Source organism: Gopherus flavomarginatus, chromosome 8, assembly GCF_025201925.1.
Source record: "Gopherus flavomarginatus isolate rGopFla2 chromosome 8, rGopFla2.mat.asm, whole genome shotgun sequence".
Lineage (NCBI taxonomy): Eukaryota > Metazoa > Chordata > Testudines > Testudinidae > Gopherus > Gopherus flavomarginatus.
In genome coordinates, this window is record NC_066624.1 from 21,578,664 (window position 1) to 21,601,716 (window position 23,053).

The 23,053-nt window shown below is 40.1% G+C and overlaps 1 protein-coding gene across 4 annotated transcripts in view; it reads left to right on the plus strand.

Annotated features, from left to right (window-relative positions):
• Nucleotides 1-23,053, plus strand: part of LOC127056595 (ligand of Numb protein X 2-like) — a 74,762-nt gene that overhangs the window by 34,972 nt on the left and 16,737 nt on the right. For all 4 annotated transcript variants that reach the window (XM_050964646.1, XM_050964647.1, XM_050964648.1 and 1 more), the window contains 2 exons: nucleotides 17,588-18,041; nucleotides 21,054-21,283. In XM_050964646.1, coding sequence (XP_050820603.1) covers nucleotides 17,641-18,041; nucleotides 21,054-21,283 — 631 coding nt within the window. In that variant the 5' untranslated portion in view covers nucleotides 17,588-17,640. The remainder of the gene's footprint in view (nucleotides 1-17,587; nucleotides 18,042-21,053; nucleotides 21,284-23,053) is intronic.

Here is a 23,053-nt window from a genome sequence, read left to right on the forward strand (position 1 = left end):
TAAAAAGCCCTGAGAAAATATCTCTGAAATAAGATCACAGGGCAATGCGTGTACGTGGCAAAGTACAGAAGTTCATATTTTGCTTTGAAAACTTGTTTTTCAATATGTGTCATGGTGACAATGGGGTGGAGAGACTAATACAGAACAAGATGGATTTTCTGCTTAATAGCTGGTATATAAAAGGTATTCATACGTATTCAAAACTGTTTACAATGCTGTCTGATATTTTCAGTGTTATATATGCAGACCTAAACTGCAATGGAAATAGACTAGTAAAGAAATAACACCTTCATTCAGAGTTTTACCTACAATAGCACTGAAGTTTAACTCTGTAGAATGCTTTTCTAAATCACAAAAATATCTTTGTGTGTCCACGTTTAAAATAGAGATTTCACAATGATAACAAAATGTGATGGGAGTGCCCCCATCTGTCAAAGTTTGGTACCCCTGGACCAGAGGCTGGAGAAAGGCAAACCAGCAAATTTTAACAGGGCAGCAAAACAGAATACCTAGGTGTCAGTAACTACTACCAGCTGCAAATTATGCCAGGAGCATCACACCTGCATTTGGGACCTGCAGGAGAAACAGCCACCAGTTAGCAAGTGTGATCCTTAGGACTCAAGTGGGAGGAATGTTTAGGCAGCAATGCTGGGGCACCTCACACAGGGGGGGTTAGGCTTCTTCCATGCGGACAACTCTGCTCAGTCCGGTTAGTGACACCACGGCTTCTGCAGGTGACTAGGATTTGTTAATTTTAGTGTTAGAACTTGTCTGACTTTCGAAAGCTACAACAAAAAAAGAGTGCCCTTAAATACGAATTGAAAGGGCATCCTCTGGGCACATACAGGTAGATTAGCCCAAAAATGTAGGTGTTATGAACCCTACAATACAGCTAATCTTGCCAGAGGTGTGTAAGTGACATTTAAAAGTCAGTTCGAAGTTTTGGGGTTATTTGTGGCTGTATGGTCCCAGAGAACATTGCAGAACTGGGTGGTTGTTAGTTGTGAGAGAGAATAAGAGAGCCTGTAGAAATAGACTGTAAACAAAAAGGAAACTGATCAATCTACTGAACAGTCCAGCCTAGGTGAAATGCAAAGAGTAAGTCTTCCTTTTCATTAGGTGTTATTATTAACAGAAATAATGCATTGTGGTTCATAGGTGTCAGGATACCTAGGTTATATTTTTGACTGTTTTTTTCTCATTATAAGACTTTGGGCAAGCTACTCATCCTTTCTGTACTTTAGTTCCCCCCTCTATAAAACAGGAGTAATGTGCTCACTCACCTTTTTAAGTGCTTTGAGATCTATGGACATAAAGCACTAAGAATTTCAGAATTATACTTTTTTTTAAATTATTTTAAAGAATTGAGTTTTAACTTGACAGTGATCTCAAAGAGCAATTTAGCTGGAATAGCGTTCTTTATGCAGAACACTTGAGTTGTTATACAATAATAGAGTGATAGGTGAATAATAGAGGGAACAGAGAAATGTGATCTATTGACAAACAAGGAAGAAAAAAGGTTTCAGATAATATTTGGAAAAAAAATGGAGCTGATGAGAAAAGACACTTATTGCTCTACATACTGTTTCAGTTTTGCTTCACACCTTGTAGTCTGAAATAGTCAGTCAGTCTTGCTCATTTTGTGAGCTGCTGAAAGTAGGGATGGCATAGTAGCTATCTGAGGGCCCAAAGTTTGTTTCTATTGAGCATTGCATATGGACCACAGCTTCCAGAGATGAGGTACAGAATCAAGACACATCTATTCTAGCTGGACTTTTTTCTAGTTTTCAGTTATGATTAAGAGGGAAAGGAGATAAAGTAAAATTCTTCTTATATAGCACTATAAACGTGAATCGTTCTTTGCAATACAAGTGAAGATGGAGTCCCTGCTTGAGAGCTAAATCATCCAGAGCCCCATTTCTACAAAGAAAACTGCGTGGGCTTGTGCAGAGCCAATTGAACTCAATATAATTCATAGAGAAATGCTCCTTTACCTCAAAGGGAAGTTAAATTCATTTATATAGGACATATATTGATGCTATGGTTATAAGTGCAATAGAAGAGCCTATAAATAAAACAGAAGATGACAAGATCATGGGCAGAAAAGGAAAAGACAAGGGAGAGGACAACATGATTGTGTGGCAAATTGAGAGATGTCGGAGTTAAGACTTTTTTCACTTACCAATATCAAGAGTGTCTTTCTGGAAAAGTTAGCATAAGATGTCTAAAAGGAACGTTTGAGGGCTGCCATTTAGCTGAAATAATCCTGCCTGAGAAATAATCCTGCCTGAGGATTCCCTTGACAGCACTAACGTAGGGGGTGTCCTGGGGGCTATGGAGATTCTGGATGGCTTAGGGAGGCTGCCATAAGTTTGACAACACCCCAGATTTATCTAAGTTACGCTGGTGGCAGCGGCTGTCCCCAGAGAAGCCTGTAGTTGGAAGGGCACAATGTAGCTTAAATCTGTCATAGACGCCCTCTGCCCTTCGGGTTCCCAATTATGTGCTGTACCTTTAAGGGTACATGTGCTCTTTGAGCTGGAGGTGTGATTCCAGCTTGAGTAGACATTCCTTTGCTAGTTCCAACTGAGCTAGTGCATTAAAAATATGTAGTTGTGGCAGTGTGAGCAGCTAGCCACCAGGAACACAATCCCATCCAAGAGCTAGGTATGTACCGGGGGCAGCTAACCCCTCCTGCCATCCACACATCCATGGCTACCCACTATTTTTAGCACATGAGGTTTCATCAGAATAGTACAGGAATGTCTCCTTGAGTTGGAAATGATACCTCCAGCTCAAAGTGTAGACATACCCTAAGACGCAGCACTAGTAACATAGTGGTATAAAAAGATGTGGGTAAACTACTCTAAATTCCACATTCCCCAAATGAGAAGAGGGTAAACTCAGTTCAGCCATGTTTACCCTTGACTACACTGCTGCATAGAACCTCATCCTTAATGACTGAAAATCATGGAATTACTGTGGCATGAAACTCTGTAATGGAGTGGAGAATCGGGTCCAATGTACCCAATCCTGGGGAGCGGAGGGAATCAGTAAGGAAAGTGGATTTTTGTTTCCATTAAGCCATGCAGAGAGGTTATTGGGAGAGGTTGGTGTGTGTGGAGGGGATGTTTTAAAGCCTGGGAAATAGGTATTGTAAGAGAGGAAGAAACAGCTGGATAATGTCTCTAGCAATGCCATGAATGAATCTGTTAACCGAACAGGCCTCTCTATCTTCAGATTTCTAAAGGATGTGCTGCAAGCACAGCTAATTAAACCTTCCGTGTGATATTACATTTAAAATGGGAACCCAGTAACTTTTTAAAATTAAAAATGTTGACCAGTGTGTAATCATTTTGGAAATATTTAAAGTTCCTTCCCCACTTACTGGAGCAGCTGTTGGTTTTGGGGCACTGAAAGTTATGCTACAGATGATGTATAGTTCTGTAAGCTTGCGAAAAATAGTTAATGGGGCAAATTGGAGATGATAGAGTCCTCAGTTAATTATTCTGATAGAAGGGGACAAAAACCATTTGACATTTCTGTTACTCATTGTGTGCTCCCTGCTATCTTCATCAGATTTTCACTCAACACTCTCATACACAGAATCTTTGTTTCAATAAGAAATCACTATCTAAACTGCTCCACCAATTTTACTTAAAACTGTAGAAAATTAAACCACATCATTTTATCCTGGTTTATATGTCTTTCCAAAGTGGTTGCAGCTACCGGTGGCTCTAGCTTATTTGCTGTCCCAAGCATGGCAGTCAGGCAGCCTTCGGCAGCTTGTGTGTCGGAGGTCCGCCAGTCCCGCAGCCTTGGCATACCTGCTGCCGAATTTCCACCGAATCCGCGGGACCGGTAGACCTCCCAGAGGCAAGCTGCCGAAGGCTGCCTGATTGCTGCCCTCGCAGGGACTGGCATGGCGCCTCCCGCAGCTTGCTGCACCAGGCATGTGCCAGGCATCCAGCCTCCCCCTCTTGTTTGCCTGTTCTTGGTTAGATTATTATAGTGTTGCCACTCCTGTAATAGTTGAGCATAACGCTTGTCAGTCCCTTATCCTTACTTTATAGGGTTTGTAATTCAGACAAAACATTTTTGTTCTGGACTAAAACTTGACACATGAGGTCTCATCACAGGAGTGAGTGGGTTCACAAAATATGGAAACACCTGGCAAGCTCCCTCACCTCAGATTGTAAACATTCAAATAGTCCAAAAGAAGGCTACAAGAGTGACCAGAGTATTAAAAGGCACGAGATAACTGGATGTGTAGAGTTTAGAAGAATTGATAGAGGGGATGTAAGTGATCATCAACTCTCGAATAGTAAGAATTACTAAGGTGGTCAGGGAAGGATCTGGAGGTAACATTTAGGAACTAAGGGGGGAAATTAGTAACTGAGTTTAAAAAACAAAAATCCAGAGATAAATCTAGACTTCAATTCTATGTCCCTGATTTTGCGACTTGCTTTGTGTGGGTGGATCTCTGCACCTGCACAGAATCCCCCTGAGTTCAAAGGGTCTCCATATGAATTTGAGGAACTGCTCATGTGGAGAAAGTTGCAGTATCAGGACCCATGCAAGGAACTATTTGGGAAGTGGAAGTGCTAGGCTGGATGATCCAGGAGGTCCCTTCTAGTTTTTTAAGTTATGAATAAAATACTGCATGTCTAATTATAAAGATTTATTTTTTTCTGACAACTAGAGCAGGCTTATTCTTTAAAATATCTTTCAGTGGCAGTTAATCCTTTCTATGGACTATTGTGTTTTGTTTTGTTTTTTTGAAAAAACTTGACCAGATTCTTTTCTTTTTTGCAGCTAGATTTCATATGCTAGGCCTTAATTCTGCATCTATTAGAACTTCAGTGAATCATTACCAGGAATTATATCGGCTCAGATTGCAATGGGCTCCAGATCCCTACATAATAGATGAAGGGAGAATTTAGGGATTTGTTATGTGCTGACATTGTCTGTAAGGAATAGACAGGGACAGTCCCTAACCTGCAAGCCTTAGTGTGAAGAAGTATCCTGTTTGAATCCAGCAGCTCAGTTGATAGCTACCAAAAGTTCTTACCATCTGGTGGGGTGTTCTGTAGCCTGTATGAAATAAATGCAATGTCTTTAGTCTTTGTGACTAAAAACCACACAGTGGTTGCCAGCTGGCCACCTTGTTGGCAGTCTTGGAGAAAAGGGCAAGAAATTAATAGTTCTAGAGAAAACATTCTCCCTCTCTTGTGTATTCTATCAAGGCAAACTTGAGGAGTATTGGCAGTTGACAGTCTGGGGAAGTGTGTGCTGTTGCTGCCTTGTTTTTGTGGATAAAAAGAGGACTTCTGTCTCCTGTGTTGTCACTCCAGCAACTTTAACCAGAAAGGAGAATAAACTAAAGATAAATATCTACGTACACACAGTGTAAATATGTACATGCACGAACACAGCATAGGGTAACAACGGTTCTACAGAAGCTATTGATATTTCTGATATTGGCTCAGACTGATCTTATCTTAGCAAATTTAAGAAAGTGCACAGCTGGAAGAAAACAGAGGAAAAGGAAACAAGTTTTGTTTTTGCTAGTCTCTAAATTCAGTAAGAAACAGCCAAGAAAATTCTTACATGAAAGGATAAAATCCTGCCCTAAATTACATCCACATAACCATATTAAAGCTGGTGAAATTGCATAGGTGTAACAGAACAGAATACAATCCTAAATATTTATTTTTAAAAGTCAGAATGCATTTCTGCCTGTAAACAGGCAGACGGTAGCAGAGTGGATAATTCAATGGTCTTTTCTGCTTCTACTGTCTAGAATTTTGAAGTTTTACATAATGATGAGTTGCTTTTCACTTTTCTCCCCCACATTCAATTAAAATATTGGGGAAAGCTTTAATTAGACCATTTGTAGTTTACATATGGAAAAGAGATTGTTCCACATTGTTTGTTTGTTCCACATTGGCCTCTACCTCCAGAAATTCTAACCTGGGCAGAACAACCCACTGTCGGTGGTTGGTGTCCATGAGTGGCATAGATCTGCCATAGTAGCACAGCCAACAACTGCTGTTGTCACCTGGCACAGCTTAGAGCAGCCTGGAGGATCAGTCCAGTGTAGTGAGGGCCCAGAATTGGGGAATCTCAGAAGGGCAGTTTGAAACTTGTCTCCTCCAGATATGCTCTTGGGTTGCCTCTGATAAATCTAACTTCAGCACACTGAGCCAGATTGAGTCCCTAATGTATCAAGAAGGTATTGAATGTACGTTGGGCCAAACTCTGCTGGGGCACTCTGGTATAAGTCAAGACTTACACCAGTAGAACAGAGCAAAATTTGTCTTATTGAGGAACTTTCGTTCACAGTTCAGCTTCCCTCACTGCTTCATCCTGCAGTAAAAAAAAGTCAAAATCCAGCATCTGACATCTCCCTCTGTGGCTATGAAATTGACTGGGATGAAACACATTCCACCACACTGGCTAAAATTCTGCTTTCGTGTATCTCTGATATAAGAGAGGGCAGAATCTCCTTACTATATCGCCAGATCACTTGTGGTGGGGAAAAAAAAATTAATCCCTTATGCAACTGTCATATATAGAAAATAATCTTGCTATGGGTTTTTCAGCTATCCTACGGAAAATAGAGAATTCTAGCACAGGGATATAATTCTGAAGTAGGACTGTAAAAAATCTATAGAAATTAAGCTTTTTAGATTAATTTATATTAAGATATTAGTTTAATCACATTAAAGTCTAGAGGAGTTTCCCATAAGAAATAAGGGGTCAATATAGAACTGCCATATAATCTGCAAAAGCAGCAATTGCAAATAGTGGGATTCCATAAGTGGATTGATGTTTAGATGGGTTAATTTTAAAATAAACATTCTCTCCAGAATCAGTCCCCTTTAAAACTAGGATGGGAACTGCAACCTGAAACTATTCCTCACCCCATACTACTTTCACTGGTATATGACAATGGGTAGATGTCTTTAATGCTGAATTTTATAAAAGTTTCCCAGTTTCAAATACAGTTGTATAATGTGAGGAATGCTGCTCACCATGAAATCTTCAGGGATTATTGTGGTGGGTGGAAAGTAGTGCTGCTTTCTTCTTATGTGTATTGTATGGACAACATCCAGATATGATATGAGCATTGACATGTGCTTATTCAAGCTACTGCAGTAGCTGGCAGGGTTTTACTGGAACAAAGGCCTATGCCAAAGATGTGCCTATGCACATTACACATTTAAGATCCCGTAAACCACAATGCTGACTTAGTATTATCTTCCTTTCTTGAAAATAAATGGAATTTACAGAGACACAGGAGGATGTGTATTAGGAATGCCTATTGTTCATGTAGTCGATAGACACACGTTCTTCATCTCTTCTTCTCAAATGCATATCAGAACCTTGGAAGGAAGCTCTCTACTAGCTACTTGGATGAAGCCTGAGTCTTAACTTCAGGTCTCCTAGTCTTTTTGTTTTGGTTTGGACTTTGTGTTTTAATTTCAGGAGAAGTTCAGATTATGAATTAAAGTTTAGATGCTTGATCCTTAAATTGCACCACTGGATGCCTGGTCGCTTCCTCTCCGCAAAACTACTTGCTTACACAAACATCAATTTAAGGATGGAGTAACAACCTTATAAACTTATTTTTTTTGGACAAACATGGCTTCCACATTCAAAGTGTGTATCAAAGAGAGAAGTGAGGGGGAGATGGGTGTAGGAGAAAAAACATCTAACAAATGTATAATAGATAAGATGCGTGGCAGTCTAGAGGGAAAATGAGAAAGCAACTTGCTAGCTGCTTTTTCTCCTATACCTAACACTACTTCTGCTTTCCTGGCATTCATTTTACACATTTTGAATTAAAATAATCACAAATTAAAACTACTTAGCCACCTAAACTTGTCTTCTGAACAATTTACATACCACTGAATCTCTGTTAAATTTGGCCCTCAAGAAACCCATTGTTTAGGTCTTTGAGATAATTATATTTAGACACTTCTGTAAATATGTATTGTACCTTTTTAATAAACCAGGTGGTGGGAGGGGAACCCATTTGGAATTATTACCCAGACAATGTTCATTTAATGACAGGGCTAGATTCTCTTTGTGTTACATGGATGTGAAGTAGGAATAATTATTGAAAAATCAAATCAAATTACACTCTTGTAAGAAAGAAGAGATTCAAGCATAGAGTTCCGTTGCTTTAGAATGTTAGAATTGTTAGATCAATGATATTGCTGTATCATTAACTGGTCCAAGAAGTGGATATTTTATTTGCAAGCCTTGTCTGGTTTGTTTTACTTCCCCAGGAAGCCTAAGGTACTGATTGTTTCCCAGTAGAGTGCCATTCAGCAAGTCAGCTACATCCTGCTTTGTAAAGGTGTCATTTCACAGGCACTAGCTTTCAAAAAAAATTTATGGTCTTGTAACAAATGCAACTGATATGCTGTAATATTAAAAAACTTGCATCATATTGGGGACCTGATGTAGTACAGCTCATTCTGAAGAGAATTTCCATGGGATAGCTCTAAAGTGAGAAGAGGAGATGGTGCATAATAGAAATGCTGACACATCTTTAGTATGAACAGTACTGTACTGTCTAGATATTTGAAAGAGTCTGAGCTGGATTCTGATCTTTTACACGGGTGTAAATTGGAAGTAACACAACTGAAGTCAATGGAATTACTTTGATTGCAGTAAAACAGCTAGGTCTAGTCCTCTGCTCTTGTTCTCTGGGAATACCTTAAGTCAGGGATAGGCAACCTATGGCACGTGTGCTGAAGGCAGCACATGAGCTGATTTTCAGTGGCACTCACACTGCCCGGGTTCTGGCCCCGGTCCGGGGGGCTCTGCATTTTAATTTAATTTTAAATGAAGCTTCTTAAACATTTTTTAAAAACCTTATTTACTTTACATACAACAATAGTTTAGTTATATATTATAGACTTATAGAAAGAGACCTTCTAAAAACATTAAAATGTGTTACTGGCACGCGAAAGCTTAAATTAGAGTGAATAAATGAAGACTCGGCACACCACTTCTGAAAGGTTGCTGACCCCTGCCTTAAGTACTCTACACTGAAATTTGTGGCATTCATATAATTCTGGCTTGTAAGGCACTTGTAGATAAATAGGTAAGTCAGCATTTTCTCAATACTGAAGTGTTCTGATTCTTTCCTCATGTTCACTGTAAATCAGGAGTCTTTTAGTTGAAGTTAGTCACATGGTGTAAAATCAGTGAAAGGGGAGGGGGGAATGGGGCCTACTGCTGTGTTTGATTTCATTAGTATAACATTTCACACCAGTTTGCAAAATTCATATAAATAAAAGCAGGAAAGAAACTTAGTCCCCTACTTTAAGTAAATACTTAAGTGCTTTACTGAATAGGGATGGATTTAAACACATGCTTAGGTGCTTCGCTGAATTGAGGCCCTTGTTTAGACTAAGGGCTAGTCTACACTGGCAATGCTAAAGCACTGTCGCGGCAGTACTTTAACGTGGCTTGTGTGGTTGCACTGAAACTTCCTTGCTCGGGGGGTGAAAAAGCACCCCCAGTTAGTGCAGCAAGTTTCAGCACTGTAAATTGCCAGAGTAGACAGGCCCTAAGGCTGTCGTGCTTCCTAATTTGTTAAGCCTTGTTCCAGGAACTTTTTTTTCTGTCTACATTGGCCAGTCAAACCATGCTAGCACATCTCCAATAAGTATAATGTTTAATAGACACTCATTTTGAAGTCTACTATTTTCTCATTTTTAAAACAATTTCTGATATTACACCTGCCCCTGATGTCCCCTGCCTTCTTTATGGTTTTACAATCATTTTATTATTATTCTGGTAACTAGTTTCTCTATTTGTTGCTGTAAGAAATATCCACACACAATTCTGTGAAATGAACTAACTTAAAAGAGAAATATTGTAATCTTACTGGTTAAATAGTGGGTCAAAATGGTTGGGATATGTTGGCCAAATAGGGCCCGTTTCCCCCTGGAGCTTACCTAATTACACCAAGGAGGCACGGAGGACAAGAAGACGGGTACCACACCTTTATTCTCGTTCAGCTGAGCGGGTGTTTCTCCTCGGCTAGTGCCAGAGAAGAAAAAACACACCTTACATGGGCGACATAGGCCCCTTTTATAATCAGCAACAAACAACTTTAGTTCTTATCCTGTTTACGTCATTATGCTGACCTATAGATAACAGGTTACACAGAATACATGTATTATTTTGGGGAGGGGGATACAAGAAACATCTGTTGCGGATACATTTGTCATTTTGAAGGGAGAGTAAGATACATGCCTTGACCCCTGGCATTAAATGTCTTTGGGGATACATGAGAAAACAGCTGCATATACTTACGTGCCAAGCGGGCCAATTAGCAAATAGCTGACATGGTTAAATATAAGATTAAATGCATGTCCTGTCCTTGATTCTCAGGTCCTGTCTATCATTCAAATCCCTAGGCCCATCTTTTAGCTAGAAGCAGAAGCCGGAATTTCAGGCCTCTTAATTCTTAGGCCTTTTCCATCAGGATAGAAGAAAGATTTTTAAATTGGTGGTATCTCTTTAAGCTTAGTGTGGTAAAGGAGTGCTAATGTGGCTTTCCCTGGTCAGTACATCTAGAACTAGACAGAGCTTCACAATAACTTACTAGAGACTGGATTAAAAATGCTCTCAGAGATGGCTTATTATTATAACTCCTAAAGTTAATCATTAAAAAGATCACCTTTTCTTTAGCTGTACAAAGACATGCTGATTGTAGCTGCTTTTCTTTGGTGCTTTTACCTCTGGTAGTTTAATCTTTGGCAATATCAGTAAGCAAAGAACAGTAAGGAACAGCAATAGAACACCAGAATGAATGTTGTCCCCTTTGAAAACTATTCCTGGAGTTGATCCTGTGTATTTAAAGTTGGCCTACTTAAGTGTGGTGTGTTGTTTTGTTCTTAAACCCAACATTTTTTTTTAAAGTAGTCTGTGCTTAGCAATAACAGCAACAATTATTTCTGCACCATGGCTGGACAGCAACTGAACTAGGGTTGTGAAACCTATTAGCAACATTTAAATGCTTAAAATATGAGCATTACTGTATTTCACATGAACTTGGTCCCTTTTCTGGATGCCAAACTTTCACTCAAGATGGAGCCCAAATTTAGCTTAAAAAACCAAAGCTCTTCATTGTGAAAATTAGCAAAATTCTGCATGTTTTTTCCAGCTAATTCACCATTTTATGAAGATGCAAAGTTCTGCAATTGTGTGAAAACTGGTCACACAAAGTTGCAGAAGTTTCACAGTTATTTTCCCATTCTTTCATACTGTCCTAGATATATTTGGATGTATGTTGCACTGGCTGCTCTTTGTCATCTTTGCTCTGAGCAGTCAGGAGAGTGTTGTTGCTTACAAGAACTTTATACCTGTATCCATGATCTCAGCCAACCCAGCATGCTCTGGATTGGTGTTTTGGCCATCCAAGGAATTTATATTATTTGTCGCTGCTCTTATTTTTTATCCAGTAATTGGAATGTTGCATTTCCACTCTCCCAGGGAAGAGTGTTCATAAACTTAATAAGTCAAATAATATTAATGCAATGAACTATTGCATAGTTTACCTAATCTAGGCATGCGCTGTATGTATTTAGTTAAAAATTCATTTTGAGATTTTTATCTTGGGGCTTTCCATGGGATCAATGTAGCATGTAAGTGTAACCCACATACCTTCTGGGTGTGCTGTTCTCTCCCATCTAGTGGCACTGAGACCACTTAGGCCTGGTCTAGACTGGGGGGTGGCAGAGGTGAGGGAATTGATCTAAATTATGCAACTTCAGCTACGTGAATAATGTAGCTGAAGTCGACATACTTAGGTCTACTTATCGTGATGTCTTCACTGCTGTAAGTCGATGGCTGACGCTCTCCCGTCAACTACTGGAGTCAACAGGAGAGTGCTCGGTGGTCTCTGCCTGTCAGTCGAGAGAGAGAGAGAAAGAGAAAGAGAGAGAAAATGAGTCTGCTCTACAACCTTAGCTAACAGCCAGCTGGCTTGTAGCTCGTATGGTAGAGGCTCATGCACTAAGCTCCAGAGACGTCAAGTTCGATCCTGACAACAAGCATTTGTTGGTGTTACATAAACACTTTCCTCTAATTCACAATATAAAACTTTTAAACTACCAAAATATTTTCTACAGTACAAGTAGTAACTGTATATTCCCTTATTTTGTAATATGTAAAGTTGTCTAGGTCTCGCTGACCATTTTGCTCACGAAGGTAGAAAGAAGTTTTTCTACATAACTATATCAGCTTTTAGTTCAGAATTACAGATGAACCAAAACCAAAATGGCTTATCTCAACACCTCAGTTCCCCACTCTCCCACTAATACATAATTGTTTTTTGCATAGTCTTGGACCTAGGTCTAGAGAGACCTGGGTTCAATTCTGTGCTCTGCCACAGACTTCCTGTATGACATTAGGCAAGTCACTTGTGGTTCAGTTCCCCATCTGTAAAGTGGGAATAATACAATTTCTCTACCTCATTGGAATGTTGTGAGGATAAATACATGAAAGATTGTCAGGTGTTTAGATGTGAGAATTGCAGGGAAGGGAGCATATGTAAAAACCTTAGATAGACCTGGATTGGATTTTGTGCATCTGTGCTCCAGACTGTTTTGTTTTTTTTATGATTGAGCTAAGTACTGAAAACAGGAAATGGAAATGACAGAATTTCAAATGATAGCATTGCAAACAGTGATGCTTTAATATCTGAGTACTTCAAGAACAACCACAATTATTTTTCTCTAAAAGAAGTACTACAGTAATATAGAGAAGCTTAGTACAGTCAGAAGTATAACCTTGGGAAGGTGTGTGTGTGTTTATTTTTTAGACTAGCATTCCTTGTTAAAATATCCCGATTATGAGAGTACTGAATCAGTATTTGCAAGTTTGTATTATCTGAATTTAATTTTAATTGGAATTCCATAGCCTGAAATGGTACTGAAAGATTCATTGTTTGTGTGTTTCTTGACACACTACATAATTTATTAGTGCTATTATTAATGCTGCAGCTGATCATATAGAGGGTGTTGGAAGCTCCATCACTTGACACAATTAAAACAAGAATAATCAATCCACTAACATATTGCAGGGAATAGTTTTGCATTGGCAGACTAAACAACCCAAGTGAGAAAGAAAGAGACCTAATTTCTATTATTCTGTGATTCAGTGTTATGGTACAAGACAATAGGATATACAGTAGAACCTCAGTTATGAACTCCAGAGTTACGAACTGACCAGTCAACCATACGCCTCATTTCAAACTGGAAGTACACAATCAGACAGCAACAGCAATTAAAAAAAATCCCACACAAATACAGTACAGTATTGTGTTAAATGTAAACTGCTTTTAAAAAAAGGGAAAGCAGCATTTTTCTTCTGCAGAGTAAGGTTTTAAAGCTGTATTAAGTCAAAGTTCAGTTGTAAACTTTTGAAAGAACCACCATAATGTTTTGTTCAGAGTTACAAACAACCTCCATTCCCAGGGTGTTCGTATTCTGAGGTTCCACTGTACTTTTATGTGTGTGTATGTGTGTAAGAACCCATGATGTATTTGGTGTGGTAAAGCCAAAACACGACATTTCCTTCCTCAGTATCAGAGGGGTAGCCGTGTTAGTCTGGATCTGTAAAAGCAGCAAAGAGTCCTGTGGCACCTTATAGACTAACAGACGTTTTGGAGCATGAGCTTTCGTGGGTGAATACTCATTTCGTCAGATGCATGCCAAAAGCTCATGCTCCAAAATGTCTGTTAGTCTATAAGGTGCCACAGGACTCTGCTGCTTTTGCAGTTCCTTCCTAAGGAATTTGCACTCTAGCACATGGAGGACATGAAATATTGAGAAATCTAGAGGAAAGTTTTTGCTTTCTTGGATTTATTCCACCCACTTTATCCTCTTCCTTTTTTGTAGTGAATAGGGTACTATCTCTTTAAACAGTCTGAACATTCACAATATTCTGTGTTTTAGAAGCACCCAGAAAATAGACAAGAGCAATAATAGCATGTAGCTAGGCCAGTAGTCCCCAACCTTTTCCAGGTGGCAGGCGCCTGACGATGAGCCTCTGAGGACCGTGGCCGGTGGACAAGCATCCACCAAAATGCCGCCTAGAAGCCGCAACATCAAGAGGCATCGCTGCTGAAATGCCACTGAAAATCGGCGGTGATGCCTCTTGGTGACACTGCTTTTCTGTGGCATTTCGGTGGCGACGCCTCTTGGTTATGCCACTTTTCAGCAGCATTTCGACAGATGCTTGTCCGCTGGCCAGTACGGAGCACACATAGATGCCCTGGTGGGCGCCATGGTGCCCGTGCCGCGTTGGAGACCACTGAGCTAGGTCTTACAGGGTTGTGTGTATTTAGTAAACACAGTTATTTAGGACCTAATTTTGCCCTGTGGCTTCTTCATGTTGTGTGTTTGTGTGGTGCAAAGAGTAAAAGATAACATTTTTCTTAGTGTTAGAGTAGACAAGGCATTTGACTGATGTAGTTGGTGTTTGTGCGAAGAATGAGTCTTAGGGCCAGATTTGAATAACATAGGGGGCTTGGCACATTGTCTTAAGCCACAACCCAGAAGAAGTCAAAAAAGTGGAAGCAGGGGAAGGAAGCTAAGTGGCATTGAGAGTGGTATAATTGCAGTGAAACAGGACAGAAGAAACAAGAGTGTATTGTGAGTTGGAGTGGAGACAGAGTTGATTTTTGGCCCTTGAAGATGAGAAGTTTAAACTTGAAAGAAGCCTCCCATGACGATTCCAGGCGTATTTTAAATTGCATCTTTAGAACTTGAATCTGAGTTTACAGGGCCTGATTGTGCTCTCACTTTTGGTATAAGAGTGACTAGACTAGAGTGACTCTGTAAAAGCTTATGCACTCAGACCAGTGTGAGAGTAGAACCAAACCCTCAGTGCTGGAACTGCATCCTCCAAACCTTTAGTGTAACAAAACTGATTCTTAAGCAGTTGTCTTTGCTTAGTAACTTCTTACTAATTTTACTTACACGGAACATCTGCTTTTTGTTTGAAATCACCGAACAGCCAGTTGGCATGTTGAGGCTTGCCACCTCACTAGTGCTGTTCACAAACTACTACCTTGCCGATGGGTGTGGGCTGGGTTTCATCACTGATGTGACAGGTTTAGGTTCCCAAATGTCTGAAGCAACTTCCTCTTTGTTGAAAGGATGGTAATATAAGGTAAATCCTATCTGAGCACTTGGAGTTGTTAGACAAATTGGGTGTCCAGTTTCCTGTTTTTAAATATGGAACTTTCAAAAATTAGATTTGGAGTTAACAGTGGGATTATAGGGATATAGAATTTATAAGAAATATATTTACAGGATTCAGATTCGGAAGTCTATTTCCCATTAGTCTAGAAATGACATATGGGATTTATCTCCTCACGTTGTAGCACAAAGAGCAGAGAATGAACCTTGTAGGATACATTTGAAAAGGCCTGCAGTGGTTTATCAGCGAAAGTAGGAGTGAAATCTTGGTTTTCACTGAGAAACTATGTATTGTTCAATCACCTGCCAAAATGTTTTATGCAACTATTAAAATGTAGTATAAACCCAAAAGCACAGCTGTGCCTCTGTGTCTTACTGATAGTTACTGGGTTTTGGAAAGCGTGGGGTGGACAGGTGGGGGTGTTAAGTTGATGGTATTGGGCTGACTGATTGCAAGTATTAGGTGGTGTCCGGGGCTTGTCTGAAGTTGTAACATTACCTCTTAGCTTTCAAGATAAGTGAGAATCAAAATATGTCCCTTTGTATGAAATATATGGCAAGAGAGGCTGTGCTTGTGTGCTTTAGATGTACTATATGTACCCGCCTGCTGCAGCTGGCACAACACAGGGGCTTCTACTGGAGCGTGGGATACAAAATCCTTCATCTGTACTACATAGGCTTGTGTATTGTTAACATTCTCCCATTATCTGAAATATGCCTCCTGTTTTGTCTAAAGTGACTCGTATCACTTCCCACTCATAGTGAAGACTAGACATAAGCAAAGCACTTGAACTAGATATCCCATGTAAACTCCTACTCATGGGATGACACTGGCTCTCAGGCAGAGCGACTGAATGGGGAAAACACTCCTTACTGCCTGATTTATTTATTTAATTTTTTAAACTTCCGTCCTCCCTGTACCCTGGCACCTGTTGGACTTCTGAAGTGTGTAAGTTTCCATGACAAAGTAACCATATGCAGAACAAAATGGTCTGATTTGTGATTTGAGCCCTTTAATTAAAAAGCTGACTTTTGTGTGTTTGACAGGAATTGAAGTAGCATGGTGTCTATTTGTTATTAGAAACTCCTGACTGACTTTTGCTTACTGTTCCTGATAAGTTACTGTTCCTCTGTACATTCTCCTCCAGGCATTTGTATAGACCAGTTTTCACCAAGATTTAAACTTTTTTTCACATTCTGTAAAGGAATTGTTTCAGGACACTTCATCCAAGTACAAAATTTATCTTCATGCACTTTTGACACTAGAAATATCTCAGTCCTAATTGTTTTTATGAAAGTTTTTGAAAAGTGCAGGATGTAGAATTCCAGCCTGGTGCGGTACCATATGCCTCACTATATTATAACTGCAAGATTAAAAAACAAAATCCTCAATGTGACAATTTTGTCTCTGCTTGCCAAGCAAGGCAATGTTCAGAATGTAACTCCATCAATATAGTTGCAGCTGCAGGGAGCTGAATGTGTCCCATTATCTTCATCCTCCACAAGTCTGAGATATATTTACAAAGCCAATGAAGTTCAATCATTTTGGGTACACTATAGTGAATTATGTAGTAACCCGGATGGGTATTTCTGTCCTTCATTATAAAGCAGTTGGTTTTTTTAGTTCCATAAAATACTTGTTCAAACACGCACAGAATGTGTACCTGTGTGAGTAGTGAACCATACACTCATGGTTAAAACTAACAGGGTTTCCTTTTTGGGAAGGAAAGGACTGGGAGGAAGGAAATGCCTCTTAGATCTAAAATTTCCTTTCAACCTTCTCTTTCTTTCCGTCCACTCTCTTCCCTCCCCTCCCCCCCAAGAAAAAAAACAAAACACTAACCCCCATCTCTTTAAGACAAATACATTCAATACCAACCAGAAAGGCAGATAAGGAAACTGTAAATCACTTCTCTTGCACTTATTATTGTAATTAGAAAGAATAAGAATTTCAGTTCATTTCACTTTATGTATTTGACAGAACTGTGTCTAGTTAGTGTCACTATTTCCCATGCATAATCTTTCGGGATCCAAATCACCAAAATGCTTAAACAGATGCACAAATGCTTCGTTGAATTAGGGCCTTACTTTCCCCTGCTGCCTGGGTGGGTCTCTCTCATAGTTACATTGGAAAGGAAAAATTAAGGGTGTGTGTGTGGGGGGGGGGGGGGGAGGAATAGAAAAATGCAAAATCACAAAAATTGGCAGGGGGACTTGGGACAGGTGTGCTTCTTGAAACTAGATTTAACTTATTTTTAACTGACTAGATTTCAAGTTGACAGTGACCTCTTAACTTGCATTTTAGACAATTTTGAGTGATTAATTCTCCCTCTCTCCCCTTTTAATTACAGAAGTCCTGTCAGACCACTAACTCCTGGCCTTCAAACTGACAAACTTTCTTCTGATGTTGAATATCATGGCTGACCCTGCAGTGGAAGAGCAGGTCTCCAAAATCAGTGAACTTTGCCATAAATGTGGCCAATGCCACCTGTTACAGGACAATCATCTTTATAACTTCCAAGATGAAGTAGATGATGAACTGGTTTGCCATATCTGCCTTCAGCCTTTGCTCCAGCCCATGGATACACCCTGTGGACACACATACTGTTTCAAGTGCCTTGAGAACTTCATGCAGGAGTATAACTTTTGTCCCATGGATCGGAAAAAACTGAGTTTCCAACACTGCCGGAAGTCTAGCCTTCTAGTGAGAAACCTGCTGGATAAGTTGACTATCCTCTGTCCCTTCCAGAAGGAGTGTCAGCAGACTATGCAGAGGTGTGAACTAGAAGCCCACTTACAGAACAGGTGCATATATGTTTACATCACATAGCTGTTAGTTAGTAACTTAGCACTGTCTGTGGTGCCTTAGCAAACAGAAGGATGGTTTCCTTACCTAGAACAAACTAGAACATCAGGCAGAGATGACAAAGGGAGGGGCCAGTAAAGTGAGAGGATGAAGACAATATGCTTGTGTGTTTGGGTGGTTAGTACATCTGTGTTGAGGATACAGGTTAAACTACTTGTCTACCTAGACAGATAAGCAGAAGCAATGCCCAACTGAATGTAACAAGCCTCTGAATACAGTGCTCATTTTCACAGAATAGTCCTTATGCACCTGCTTCCTCGAAGTAATTATAAACATACATACCTTCAAACACAGTGCATGTCTCCTGAGTATTTACAGGAGAGAGACAAGGGGTACAATACAGTGCTGCCAGCTTCATTGGTCCAATTAAGATGTGTAACACACAAGTCTTTGATCCAAATACTGGAAGTCACTTCACTCAGTGCATTATGCACTTGCTGAATCACATATTTGTAATGCCATTATCTGCCCTCATTCTTTCACAAGCATAGATGCAACTGAAACTAGGTTCTACAGAGAAAGGGGGACTGAGGCCATGGCTACACTGGCACTTTACAGCGCTGCAACTTTCGAGCTCAGGGGTGTGAAAAAACACCCCCCTGAGCGCTGCAAGATACAGCGCTGTAAAGCCTCAGTGTAATCAGTGCCGCAGCGCTGGGCTGCAAGCTACACCCGTAAGGGATGTGGTTTACGTGCAGCGCTGGGAGAGCTCTCTCCCAGCGCTGGCGCTCTGACTACACTCACACTTCAAAGCGCTGCCGCGGCAGCGCTCTGAAATTTCAAGTGTAGCCATACCCTGATCATTGCACTTCTCAGCACAGATGTTTTTGGCATTTCCACTGCTGACTAGCTGAGCTGGAACAGACAAAGAACTGTGGTTTTAGAAAAGCACACACAACAAAGGAGTCTTTCCATGGAGTTTGAAAAACCTTTGTTCCTAGTTAATCATTGCTGAGAATGGAGCTGGGAGCAAGCCATATTGTAAACAAAGGCAAGTTTCAGTGGCAGCATGTTTTGTTAGTATGTACTGGGTAGTACACAGTAGATTTGATACCGTTCAAATACATCATGCTTGTCTATAGCAATACCAAAGTCAACAATGTGCAGGTGGTGGTTGAGCTAAGGAAATCTTTGCAATTTTAGCCAGGCATTTGTGTTTCTATTGCATATTCCTGTGGTATTTAGAGGCTAAGGTGCTCTCTATCTTTATCCATACTTTCAGCATACAAGTTGAGAGTTCACAATTATTTAAAAACATTGCTCCTCTTCAAAAAATAAACCTATTCCATTCTCTAGTTTTACCAGTGCATTCCATCTTCTGTTTCTGCTTCTTACACTATAAGCTCTTAAGGGCTGGGACTGTTTTACTTGAGTCTTACACACACACAGTCAGCACTGAATAATTTATTTCCTCCACTTCCCAGATCCCTGTAACTGTGAGTTAAAAGCACCTATATCTTATCTTTGCTGGCTGAAATGTCATTCAGCTTCAGTGGATATCCAGTCACATATGGGAAGGTTAACCTTTCAGACCATACATGATGGCTTGCAGTTTAGTCCATTGTGACTTAATCAGTACCAAAATCAAGTTCCAATAATCTAGTATGTTTTGGTATTTTTTTAATATACGGATTATTAACATAAAGGTGATTCAAGCTAAATTCTAACTGGCATAAAACCACCACATTGAAAGTATTTATTTTCCATCAGGATTTGTGATGATTTTTAGTGACTAAGCCACATCTGTGCATTTAAAAAAGAAAAAGCAGCAAATTTTAGAGACTAGGCTTGTGGCATTTTTCCCTGCACTTTGCAGTCTGGGTTCAGAGGTGTTAATTTTACAGAGATCTCAAAAATGTAGTGGGGAGATGCCAATATTAATAATTGAAATAGCTCTGAGGGTCATTCCTGGGCCTCCAGTTTGTCAACAAGCAGACGTATTTTGGACATTGGGTTTGATTGCCCTGTGCGTCTGAGAGGTATCTTTGGCCACCCTACGCTTGGGAGTAGAGTGACCAGGAAGAAATAAGAGTAGGTGAAATTGCAGAGGGACTTTAATAGCCAAAATATAAATACTCCAAATGGAATTTGATTTGGACACAGTGGTCACCACCCATCACCTCATATCCTGTATCATTGTTCTGGAGCACTGGTTCAGTACTGACTCAGGGAATAGTATCTGCCACTGAGCCTCCAATACCACTTCTGTATCACCAACCGAACTTGCCATCCATCCTCTTACCAAAGGTGGTAGTAGCCTGAGTTTGTTTTCCTTCCCCTGCTTCTTCTGTAACATTGATTGTTGTGTTGCTGGGTACAGGGTTTGGGGGTTCTTTTTTAAATGTTGAGTTTGGTTCTTATGAGAGGAACTAGATGGATAGGCCTGGTGAGAAAATACTTCTATTTATTATAACATGGGTACAGCAGCAACAGTGCAAACTTCCTCATGCTGCCCCACTCAGTCTTGTATGTTGCTGGTTTGGTAGAAGCATGGCATATTCAAGGTTATAAAACTTCTGTGATTCAAATGTGTGGTTCACACTCTTACTTCGGTTCTGAAAGAGCAGAGGGAATAAGTATTTGCTCACGCCTCACAAAACGTATTCTCTCCTTCATTGGGAGTAGCAGGGCTTGAATGGTAAATATTTTAACAAGGAGTACCCCTTCCTACTGTCCCTTTCTCAGATTAATTAACCTAATCGGTCTCTTAAAACAAAACAAAAAGGTTCACAAAGGAGTTTCTCTCTCCCTTCTTCCAGCCTCAATTTGAGGCTGAGATGTGAATGAATCTCTGCTAGCACCAGCTGCTGGAAAGAAAATGTGTGACTGACAAGAGTTAATCATGCTTCCTGAAGCACCTTAGTTACCCCGCGCTTCTATGTGCTGAGTTTACTATGTAAGATGAGATTGTTGCTACTTGTGTGGATGACTGACTTCCAAACCCTTTCTAGGTGTCCTGGCTTCAAGAAATACAAATCCGATATAGAAAGGAGAAAAAATCCACATTTCAGAGGCAGGGAAGATCCCATTACCAGGGAGGAAACGAATGCTGCCAGAGAGGCAGAGCTATCAGACAGAGCATCATCGCTGGTGGCAGAAAGCTCTGTAGCAGCTGTGGTATCTCTGGGGACTGTGGAGCCTGGACTCATTAATCCAGCCTTTGAGGAGGGTGAAGAAGGCGGTAATGTCTCTCTCTGCAGTTACCAGCAGTGTCTCACACCACTTTGAATAGCACAAAATGCAATTAAGTTTCAAATCTCCTTTTACCAAAAAAAACCAAATAAATAATGTTAAGGATACTGTTTAAAAGAGCTTGTCACAGATTCTGCTTATATCTGTATGAACAAACACTTGGAAACCTTCAATAGTTTCAAGCTTCTCCTTTTGCTTTTTACTCTTGGCCTTTCAGTTCCAAAAAACACAAACCTCTGCCACTGACACACAAAAAGTTCTTTAACTAAGAGCTAAGCCTCCAGGATTTTCCTGGAGTCTCCAGAATTATGTCATGTGATGAAACCTCCAGGAATACATCCAACCAAAATTGGCAATCCTACTAAGAGTAGCAGCTCCCTTATCCCCTCTCAGGATGGCCACATGCACAGAGTACAGCAAGATTCTTTCACAAACCCTAGGTTAACAAGAGCAATACACCAAGCACCAATTTAAGAAAAAAAATCAGAAGCTTTTCAGTAACAATGTTCTTTTGCAGCTGTGTGAAAACAAAGTGCATGCACCAGCCCCATGAGAACAGGGCACCAAACATATTGTGAAGATGCCAAGCAATCAGTACCAGGAATTTGTGCCAGTCTCTTTATTTTATATTTACTCCTTTGAGGCAATTATTTGTTCAGGTTGTTTATTTTAGTTCCTCCCTACTGATACTAAACAGAAGCATTTTTATGGCCTTTGCTAGTGCTTGGATTTGAAATTAATCATCAGTAAGAAAACAAATCCCATCACACTACAAATGAAAATAGCTATATCTCCATTCAAAGATACCACCACTTCATTAATCTTTAGAATGACAATAAGTAGCATAAAACTCTTGATAGCATGTTTCAAAATGATTTTCTTAATTCCTGTGCGTGCTTAGATGGTGCTGGGGGAGACAAGTCTGTCTGCTAATGAACCTGTCTAATAATTACCATGTAGATTAGCTTGGTTCTGTGTTGGAGTTTCCCCAAGTATATGTCAATCTCTCTGTTAAAGCCACTGTGTGATCGAGAACTACAGCTGTACTTAGCTGACATTGTGATTGCCTTCATTACAACACCTGGCGTGTTACGCATGCCTGGCGTGCACAAATGCTGCAGTGATGATAGATTTAACATACTTTGCCAAAAGTGCAGAGAGCGCTAACAATTTTCATCTTCAGAATGGCTTGGAAGTATTTATTAATTATTCTCAGCCCTCTGAAGTAGGTAAATGTTACTCCCATTTTACAAAAGGGAAGGGAAATTGAAGGAGAGAGGTTAAATGACTTGCCCAAGACGATACATCAAAGCAATGTCAGACCCGTGATTAGAACACAAGAGTTCTAGGCTTTCAGTTGTTTGATCAGAGCACTAAATTAAGTCCCTTTCTCTAACGGTCTGAGCATCAGTCTGGAAACCAAGAAGCCCCAAATTCTAAGTAGTTTGACTTTAAATAACCTGGCAGTAGATACAGAAGAAGAAAAATCTCGAAATGGCAAATTAAGCATCTATTTACAAAAGACCTCAAAAATGCTTTGTTTCCATTCCTGCTACACCAGCTGACAATCAGCTTTGCACTGAGTGAGCACTCATTGGGAACATATGGGGAGAATTAACTTTTCTGCTTTTAGTCTGTGATCTATTCTCTTCCCTCCTACATACCCCTCCCCCCACCCACAATACCAATTTTGAGCACATAAGTGCCAAACAATACAAGCACTACCAGTACTATATACCTGATCTCTGTGTGAAACTAG